The sequence below is a fragment of the Squalius cephalus genome (assembly GCF_949319135.1).
Source record: "Squalius cephalus genome assembly, chromosome: 1".
NCBI classification, from domain to species: Eukaryota; Metazoa; Chordata; class Actinopteri; order Cypriniformes; family Leuciscidae; genus Squalius; species Squalius cephalus.
The window spans coordinates 20657161-20668236 of record NC_137122.1 but is presented as its reverse complement, the minus strand read 5'-3'; the positions used below and the strand labels follow the sequence as shown (position 1 = coordinate 20668236).

The window sequence follows — 11076 nt, the reverse complement described above, 5'->3', positions numbered from 1 at the left end:
TAAACATTTTGTTTTTATAATTATTAAACTTTCAGTTATGCTTGTTTACAAGCAGCGTTAAAATGGTTGTTTAACTTATCATATATTTCAACTACCTGTTGAAAGATGTCCAAATCAGCAGAACTGGTTACCAATCTTCTCATTTTAACAGCATAAAGAACAGAAAACCTGCTAATACATTGGAATTAAAGTGGTTCAAAAAGGTCTAATTAAGATGTTGTTTTTATTATAACCCGGACACTTTTTTTTTTTAAATTGAAAACCCAAACTGTATTAATGTACATTTAAATCTCAATTCAAAGCCTTATGAAGCTCATTTGACACATGAAGTGTTTTACACACATTTTAGCTTAACAACATAACCAATATTATCAATGAGTTTAAAAAGACATTAAACAATAATTGTGTTCTAATTCGATATTTGTTACAAATGTATTGATATTTTGTCAGCAGGATTTTATACGTTTATCTGTTAACCTTTCCTACGTAACTACCGGATCAACTGTAAATCTAGTGAAATCATGGTGTAAAATAATGAACTGCAGTTTTAGGAAGGCCTGTTTAATAACTAATATTTGAAGTTATTTATAAGTGCTTTTTCAAACCCAAAGTTGTACATTTTAATTGTAAAACCTTTGATCCAGACACAATTTAAAGAGATTTAGTCCAGTTGAAACGCCAGCCGTCGGTTTTGAGCTTCTGCCCGTCACGCCAATGTGAATCATTCAGAGGAAAGGAGATGGAAAGCACCACAAATATTCCTGAAACTCAGGCGTTTAATTAGAAGGCCCATAGAACAAGTCTGATGTATGTTTTTACTCACACATAACAGGTTTCACAAGCATTTTATTCATCAGACTAGTTTAAATAATTGATTTTCTTACCTTCAAGACATTTGAATCTTTGTAGGATATACATAAACCACAGTTACACAGTTGAATTCAACTAAATAAACCCCAAACACCCAAAGCAAACAAAAAAGACCAACAAAAAACAGTGAAATGTTCAGATCATTAAAGCTTTAAGACATTCATCCAGTGTTTCAGAGGCAAAAAAAGCAAGAGAAACTCACACAAGTTGTGCAAAAACACATTTAACAACTGAACTTTAGGTCCCGTTCAATTGAAATGTTTCGAAAACAAAGATTAAAAAAAAAAAAAAAGAATGTTTGTTTGAAAGTTCACATTCCGCCACCATAGTAACCGAATGTAACATTCTGTTCTAAAAGTAAGTAACATGGCAACCAGGCGCTTCAGTGATTCCGTTTCGGTCTGATCAGTGTTTTGAATTAAAGTAGTTCATCATTATAGAAATGTAATATTAAGTATCATATATAAATATGTAATATATAATATGTTTTATTATATCCTTCACTCAGTCACTCACTCTCTCACTCGTCATCGACGAGTTTCTCTGCCCCGTTCTCAGTCTGCCGATCGTCTTCCTCTCCTCCTCTGTTGGTCTCCTCCTCTTCCTCCTCCTCATCCTCGTAGGAGAGGCTCTGTCCGCCGTAGTTGATGGTGGTCCGGGACAGATCCACCTCGATGGGGAACACGTCGGCCTCTTTCAGCACGCCGTAGCAGTCGTCGTAGTAGCGGGACATGCCCGAGACGAAGCGCTGCAGCTGGAACACGATGTCCTGGACTGAAGGGGGAACGTAAAGGGTTAAACCGCAGTCAAACAGATCCTGCGCCGTATTCTGATGCGTATTGAGTAGGGCTGAACGATTAATCGCAATGAAACCGCACGCGATTTGGCAAAGGCTGCGATTATTTGAATGCGCAGTTTGTCAGTGCAGAGGCTGATCGGTAGTAAATGCTCCATCGGAACACCAGAGGGCGTCTCACACACACACACACACACACACCACATATCCATCTGAACACCAGAGGGCGTCTCTCACACACACACATATCGAAACACCAGAGTGCGTCTCACACACACACACACACACCACATATCCATCTGAACACCAGAGGGCGTCTCTCACACACACACACACACACACCACATATCCATCTGAACACCAGAGCGCGTCTCTCACACACACACACACACACCACATATCCATCTGAACACCAGAGGGCGTCTCTCACACACACACACACCACATATCCATCTGAACACCAGAGGGCGTCTCTCACACACACACACACCACATATCCATCTGAACACCAGAGGGCGTCTCTCACACACACACACACCACATATCCATCTGAACACCAGAGGGCGTCTCTCACACACACACACACCACATATCCATCTGAACACCAGAGTGCGTCTCACACACACACACACACACACACACACACACACACACCATATCGTGTGAACACCAGAGGGTGTCTCACACACACACACACACACACACACACACACACACACACACACACACACACACACACACACACACACACACATACACACACACACACACACACACATCCATCTGAACACCAGAGGGCGTCTCTCACACACACACACACCACATATCCATCTGAACACCAGAGTGCGTCTCACACACACACACACACACACACACACACACACACACACACCATATCGTGTGAACACCAGAGGGTGTCTCACACACACACACACACACACACACACACACACACACACACACACACACACACACACACACACACACACATACACACACACACACACACACACATCCATCTGAACACCAGAGGGTGTCTCTCACACACACACACACACACACACACACACACACATCATATCCATCTGAACACCAGAGGGCGTCTCTCACACACACACACACACCACATATACATCTAAACACCAGAGGGTGTCTCACACACACATCATATCCATCTGAACACCAGAGGGTGTCTCACACACACACACACACACACACATGCAAACCATATCCATCTGAACACCAGAGGTTGTCTCTCTCTCTCACACACACACACACACACACACACACACACACACACACACCTGAACACCAGAGGGCATCTCTCACACACACCACATATACATCTAAACACCAGAGGGTGTCTCACACACACACGCATGCACACACACACACGCCCAGCATAAGTACGATAAAACATGTCATTCCAGGAAACCCCTATCGCTGTATCTGAATAAACAGAAGATTGAAGCGCTTTGATTAAACATGACTAATAAACACACGACTGCCTTATTCTGTGTAAGAATCATCATCTCACAGAAGGATGAGCTCAGCTCTCGTTATGAAGTGAGTTTGGAGTAAATGCATGTTATTAAATTTTGTCTTTTGTTGAACAAGAGGTTCATAAATGCTTCTCATGTTTGGAAAGATGTTTGATGTGTGTTGCTTTTTCAAATGCTCGTTATAAGAGACTCAAACTCAGTGCTTTCAGATGGAGCAGCGTTTACAGAGCAAATCAGTTTAAGTGCGATTACATGTAAATTGCGATTAATCGTGCAGCCCTAGTATCGAGCTACTCAACACACCGTGTTTCTGGTCCAGGAGTTCGATTTTCTCCAAGACATCCTTGCGCATCTTAGCGAAGCGTGCGCGAGCTTCCTGTCGACAGCGCAGGATCAAACGGTACTCGTAGTTTCCGGTGCTGACGCGGTACAACGGGTCGCCCAACGCCTGAAACACACACACACACACACACACACACACACACACACACACACACACACACACACACACACACACACACACAGGGGGTTAAATAAGGGTTTTTGCAAATATTCATTGCCACAATCTCATTATTGGTTTTAATTTTGTAACATTTCAATATAATTCATAGTAATAAGATACTAATATATATGTATACTGGCAAAATCCAGCTTTATTTAACAACAATAATACAGCAAAAATGCCATATTACATAAATCTAAAAATCTTATGGAATTATTTCAATATTTTAAATAAGTGTGTATGCATATATGTATGGTAAAGTTTTTATATAATTTTGTTTTGTTACTTTTTAAAATAATTTATCAGTAATAAAATAAAATGTGTGTATCTTCTTTAAATAATGCACTTTGGCATCAGTTAACGATAACACAGAAAAAAATTATTTATTTTTGAAATTTAAAACAAATATATATTTCTGTTCAGCGTTACTGTGTCAGGGTCAAAGTTCAACATTAAACTGAACTCCAAATCAGGTTACATTCATTAAACAGTATATTTTTACTGGTAAAACTTCCTTGACCTAAGCATTAAATAATCTCAAGATGATTTCGCTCTTGTGAAGTAGAGAGTTTTGGTAAGTGAAGAGAGTGAACTTACGATACAGCTGTACTCTTCATCATCCATCTCCTTCACCTTCAGACAGTACGACTGAAACACAAACACACATCAATAAATCACCATAAAACACTTAAAAAACCTCATCTCTCTATTAATAAATCCTCTGGCTGGTTTCATACCAGATACTCAAACTTGACGTCCAGGTATTTGCGGATGGTGAGTTTGGTGTCTGGAATGGCTTTGTGGAGATACGTGTTCAGATCATGCAGCATCTGACAGACAGACAGCATTATTAAAGGTGTTATCAATAACATTTATCTTATTTAATTATTTCTATTAAACATGATTTCTTTCATTATATTTTTAGTTGTTCTATACCATATATTTTATCTATGTAAGTTACAGTTACTCTACATTCATCTGTATTACAGGATATTGTTTGAATTTTAACGATTCCAATTCTACTTATCGATTCCTAATTTCGATTCCAATAAGACAAAAAAAAAAAACGTATATATATATTTCACATTTATTTTAAGTCTTATTGCAAAAACATTTCACTGTAACTGAATATCATGAACAAAAATCAACAGGCTAAACAACACTTACACAAGGAACTATGGTGAAAATACCATTGCAAAAACAACTAGCCTAACTAATATAATTTTCAAGCATTATTAAAGACAAGTAAATAATTAAAAAAGAACAAATAAGAAATTATCAATCGCAGCAAATAGATACAACTGAACAAAGATATGTTTGTAATAAACAGTGTTTTAAGATTTCCAGGTACAGAAACTCTAATCAAATGTAAAATAACACTGGACTAAAATATACATTATAAATATAGTTACAAAAGTTATTCAATCAAGAACAGCGAGTGAATTTTCTCTTTGTCTTTTGTTTGATTAGTGTTATTAAAGAGACGGCAGCAGGAATATAAGGCTACTGCCACTTTAAGAGCTGCACGATATACGGTTACATGTGTGTGTGTGTTCAGCACAGAAAACAGCGAGTCAACTCACACTTGAATGGTTTAAAGTCATATTAAAATGCACACACAGGAATCGATAAGAGCAATCGAGATTGTAATTTTATAACAAGTATCCAATTCCTGACCTCAAGTATTCGATTCCTAACCCTAAATATGAAGTCGTTTCATATCTGATCTCTCACGGGTTTGATGGTCTTCAGCAGCTGGATGCCGAACTTCTCCATGTTTCGATGAGCTTCAGCGAACTTCACGAAGGCTTCGCTGGCAGCGGCCTGAGGCTCACGGACGCCGATGACGGAAAACACGTCGCCGAACGCTGAGAGAGAGAGAGAGAGAGAGAGAGAGAGAGAGAGAAATCAAACATTACAATTATAAACGAATAGAGATGACGATGGAGATCGTGGAGTGTTTTTTGTTCATATTTGGTTATTACTACCAGACAGACCTAAAGTTAATGGTGCGCTGTGTTTCTAGAGACCATCTTTTGAATATCTGATCACAAATTGAACGCATTACCAGTCTATTTTTACAGCAAACCACTTTTCTTGTATATAAAATGAATGTTCTGGAGCAGAAAGTGTTAAAGTGTATATAAAATGCAACTTTATGAACAAAATCATTTTTTTCAAAAAGACCATCTTTTGAACATCTGGTTACAAATTAGATGCATTATTTGACAGCAAACCACATTTCTTATCTATAAAATGAAGAACGTTCAGGAGAAAGTGTATATAAACAGCAACTGTGTATATACATCACATTATGAACAAGATTAATGACCATGGTTTACGTGCATCATTTCCTACAGTTATTACTATTTGTGTTATTAACATTTTCCATCATGCAAACTCTTAATTTTAATCTTTATTTAATTTAATCTTTAAATCTTAGTTTGTGATATCTGACCTCTGTGAGTGTGTGAGAGCTCATAGAAAGCCCTCAGGAGTCTCTTTGTGTGCTCCATCAGCCCTAAACACACACAAACACTTAGATTATTATTCCTGTATGAAACTCTCTCAGTCACTGGTTTAATGCAGGATTAGTGTGAATGAATGACCTTTATAAAGTTCAGCCGTTTTCTCCAGCTCCTCCAGCCTCTTCACCAGACCATCTGAAGCACACAAACACAGATTTCACACATTATTTCCACACATGGGAATTAAATGAAAACTCACTAGCAAACATCTGAGTGCATTAGAGTCCTGAAAATCATTTAATCCCTACATTAAGGAGAATTGTGGGGTTTAAATGTGTTTGTCATAAAAATAACATCCCAGTCCAAAATATTAATGTTCTGAAAAACAATCTTCATTTTGTTTATGAAAAACGTTACTTTTATGACCTACACATTTAATTGAGAAAATAATCCACAGAAAACTAGGTCTCTATTAAAATAACTTATTTTTTGAGGTCAGTTTTCTGTGGATTATTTTCTCAATTGTATGATGTAGGTCATACAATTAATGTTTCTGCTCTTTTACAAAGTCTTGATGCTGTTTTTAGCTCTTCTAGAACAGAGCTTTTTCATGCTCAAACAATATTAATATCAATATTACACACTAAAGAAAAATGAACAAGTATTAGAGAATCTCCCACCCTTGATGCTCCTAAATCAACCATTAAAGATCATTGTCATATTGTGGCTTTTGAGTCTAATGCAGGAGGGGAAGTAAATAAAGGGCTTGTTTTGATTTACAACATTTTAAGTTACTAGTATTTTTTATTTCTGCAGTCATTATTGTACCGCACTATAGTGTACACTAGTTATGTATAACATATGAGAGAGAGAGAGAGACTGACCGTTGCACAGAATGGCTCTGCTCAGTCCCAGAGCGTCTGCGGTTCCTGAACTCATGTTCTCCACCAGACGATGCTTCACCTTCTTCAACACTGACACCCACACACACAGTCAGAATACACACAGAAACTCAAATATCTTCACTACAAACTGCCTTAAAGTTAGTTTTAACCTGAAGAAATTATGACAGAAATTGATGACTATATAATATAATAATTTAATTGAACACAAATTGATAAATAAAACAGGCCTATATTAAAATGCAATTAGAAAAATATAAATGGAACACAGAATTCTGGGAAAAAATTCAATGGAATTTTGGAAAAAAACAAAGGATTTCATAGGCTCTAAAAGAGAAACAAACGCATTTCTCCCTCCAGTCAAACACAATGTATATTTATTACTGCAAGTAAACCGCTTTTACCGATATCCAGAGATTTGCCCTGCTTGGGGTCGGCCTGCAGTTTATTGTACTGGATCACGACTTCACCCTGCAGATCATAAACACAAACACATTCATCAAGACAAAACAACATGTGATTTCCTGACAGACAAAGACTATTACAGGTGCGCAGCAGCAGTTAGAAACACACCTGAGGATTTCATTTGATGATATTCGGGTCAATAATATGTCAATCTATGGATAATAACACTCTTATAATGCTCCGGTTCTTGTAATGCTCCGCAGTTTAATTTCAAGTCATATGACATGATTTCATAAATAAACATAATTCATATAAAAAAAAAAAAAATCCACTATTAACACTGTAAAACATGACAGATTTTCACATATAAAGTATAAATTCACATAATTAACATGCAGTTTCTTGAAAAGCAACAAATGAGCTGGAAATCTAATACTGAACATGTTAAACATTATATTTTATTAATCTTTCACTTTGGAAATTACGTTTCATTGAATCATACTGACATTAACACGTTTTTTCAACTGTATTACGGAAAAACCAGAAGAGATTTCCAAAGACTGAATGAGTGAACTGATACTGAATGATTAATTCGAGATGTAACAATGTCAACAATCATTTCAAACCATCCAATAAGATCAGTTTTTTCTCAAGTGTTGTAGATGATAAGGACAAGAGCAAATCTCATCTGATTGATGGTTTATATCGTCTCCAAACGTTACCTATACTATCGTCTCTCTCTCTAAATGGCTCAATATGGCTTTGAAACATAAGCATCGACATTATGATTATCCATAAAGCTTCTTTAAAACCATGTGTGCTGTGAATAGAGTTGTTTCTAAACGCACCTGCACTGTCTGGATCATCTTGGCCACCTCCACTTTAGTCTTGCCTTTCACCGGCCTGCCGTTGACTCCAGTGATCTCGTCTCCTGCGGCCAGAGTCCCGTCCAGAGCGGCCGGGGTGTTATCAAACACCTGAACACACACACACATGACCATAAGACATCATAACTCATACACCACGCCTGCAAATTCATTAAAGGCAAAAAAGAGGGTGGCCATCCTCCCCAAAAATAGTGCTTTTAATATATAAATGAAGTAGAGCTGGGTTGAAAATATCGACTTCTCGATTCTCATTTTGATGAACCGATATAGATTTCTTTGATCTCAAAAATCGATATTTTTGTCTGTGCTGTTTTTTGTTGATGCGTGAATAAAACTTCACTAAACGTTATTTGTAGCTCCTGCCATCATGACAATAAGTGCTTTGATACTTTTGATCTGAAACAAAGTCTCAGCTTCCAAATGCTGGCAGTTTCATCACAAAATGCCTCTTTAATGTGACATGACTCAGTTCAAGCGCACATGAACCGATCGTCTCTTCTTCTTTACTACCAGTTACAGCACCAAACAAACATGAATGAACGTGTTTCAACCGCAGAAAGACGTCAATAAAACAGCCGGAGAACAATAATGTCACGCATTTACCTCAGGAAAGCCATTCAATGACCATAAACTCAACAGTTAGATTCATTCAAAAAATAACTCAAGAGGAGAATTTTGATAAATATATGCACTATATTAAACATTTATAATATTTTTACTTAAGCTGTTTTCCATGTATATTTGAATAAATCCATCATGAAAACAAGCGTTTATGACAGCCGCCATTTAAACGTTTGCATTTTTACTAATTTTATATTACTATAACTTTATTATTATAAAAATTGCCTTATGTGCAATTTAATTGTATAAATCAGTTGTATATTTTATCTTTTAATATCATAGTAATGTACAGAGTTCCCTGTGAAGTTTACAGCATCAGTTGTGATACGACATTTTCCTTGAGAAAAATTGACATGTATTGACCTGATATATATATATATATATATATATATATATATATATATATATATATATATTTAAATTAAACGACATTGAATATAATGGAATCATGAAATTTGTGCCGATACCCAGCCCTAAAATAAAGCTTTCCGTTGCACTTTGACAAGAAAACAGATGTAAAGGACATTATTTAGACGTGGACATCGTGCATTTGATCGAGTATCTCCAAAAACACATGCATATACTCATCATAGACAGAACATTCCCACAGTCAGAGGACGTGAGAGTGGATGTGTGATGTGTAATTAATGTATTATGTAATATATATGACCTGTACGATGTAGAGACACGGGCAGAACTGAGCGCCGCCCCCAATACTGATCCCAATCAGGTTCTGTGAGTCTTTCTTCAGAGTCACTGTCCCAGGAACTGTAGGAATCCCACTGGACACACAGACACAACATCACACACTTGTGTGTTAAATACTCCGTCTTCATTTTATGCACTAGATCTGTTGATTCATCTTTTTATCTTTTCTGCTTGTAAAGAGTCCTTCCTCTTCTTTATTTCAATTGCATTTGATAACATGCAATGCAATGACATTTATAAGTGTGACTTACAGAAATATCTCTATTCTCTTGTAGAAACCTCACAGGATGTGACATAATATAACTTAATATTAATGAGCTCAAGGTTATTTAATGAATGCCGTCCCTGATACTCACAGTTTGTCCTCCTCCAGCTCATAGTCCATGTCTGTGAACATGATCAGCTCTGATAGTTTGTGTTCAGTGAAGATCTGATGATCAAACTCTCTTCATTCATTCAGACGCTGAACTCTCCAACTGAAATACAACAGTATTGATAAAACTCACGGTGTAAATCATCTGTACTACTGTAACATCTAAGACATATTCAATAAGCTGTTCGTTATTATTGTTATTCCCGTTGTTATTATGAGTTGGCGACAGGTGTTTCCGCAAGTCAGTAATTCAGGTGTCTCTCTTACCGCTCCGTCGATGAATATTTCAAGTTCAATGATGCTGTTAACATGTGAAAATATTGAAACAATTTTTCAGTGTCATTTAATGAAGATAACTCGATAAACATCCAGCTTTTGCATCTGAACACCAGTCTGCAGGATGTTTCTTCTTCTGCTGGTGTTTAATGTTGGCTGGAAAAACCAATGGAAATGCGCATTTCCGCCTCCCACTGGACTGGAGTGTGAAGCGCAAAAAAGTCTCAAATAATTCAACAATTCATGTTTATATTATGGAGTGAGTGTAATATATATTGATATAATATTACTAATGTATATATTTTTTTTTACATGGAGTGAAATATTGTCAAATCCAAATAATCTTAAAGCACGAATTTCTCTTTTATTTGCAAAGTACCGGTACATCTCTGCAGTGTCTGGATGACCAGTCTATGGATCTGCATCATAGAGTAATATAATTTAGGTACTGTTGCACCACTTTTTATTTTATATATTTAACATTTATTTGAGAAATTTATTGGTGAGCTCCTCTTATTTCTATAGTTACGAGATACGTCACAACTACCGGTCAGGCGCCTCGCCAGCCAGTTGCGGGTTTTGAATTTGATTGTGCGGGTAAAAATTGGTTTGGGCGGGTGGACAAAACCACTAAAAACATCTTAATTTTATAATTTGCATGCACTTCATAAAATCATTCACCATTACGTGTGTTGATGTCGTTGACGAGCAAGCACTGTTAGCCTATCAGCGATCAGCAGGCAGACGTGATCTGACTGACGGATTT

The 11076-nt window shown here is 37.0% G+C and overlaps 1 protein-coding gene across 1 annotated transcript; it reads right to left on the bottom strand.

Moving 5' to 3' along the window:
- Positions 1 to 614: 614 nt before the first annotated feature.
- On the bottom strand, positions 615 to 10465 carry pick1 (protein interacting with prkca 1). Its single transcript, XM_079881523.1, has 13 exons — positions 10302 to 10465; positions 10018 to 10137; positions 9624 to 9735; positions 8294 to 8422; positions 7445 to 7511; positions 7023 to 7112; positions 6280 to 6333; positions 6129 to 6191; positions 5405 to 5538; positions 4408 to 4500; positions 4268 to 4318; positions 3472 to 3616; positions 615 to 1644 (listed from the first exon to the last, which is right to left on the bottom strand). The coding sequence occupies exons 2-13, from the start codon at positions 10056 to 10058 to the stop codon at positions 1391 to 1393; spliced, it is 1233 nt and encodes a 410-aa protein (XP_079737649.1). The 5' UTR covers positions 10059 to 10137; positions 10302 to 10465; the 3' UTR covers positions 615 to 1390.
- Positions 10466 to 11076: the final 611 nt, after the last annotated feature.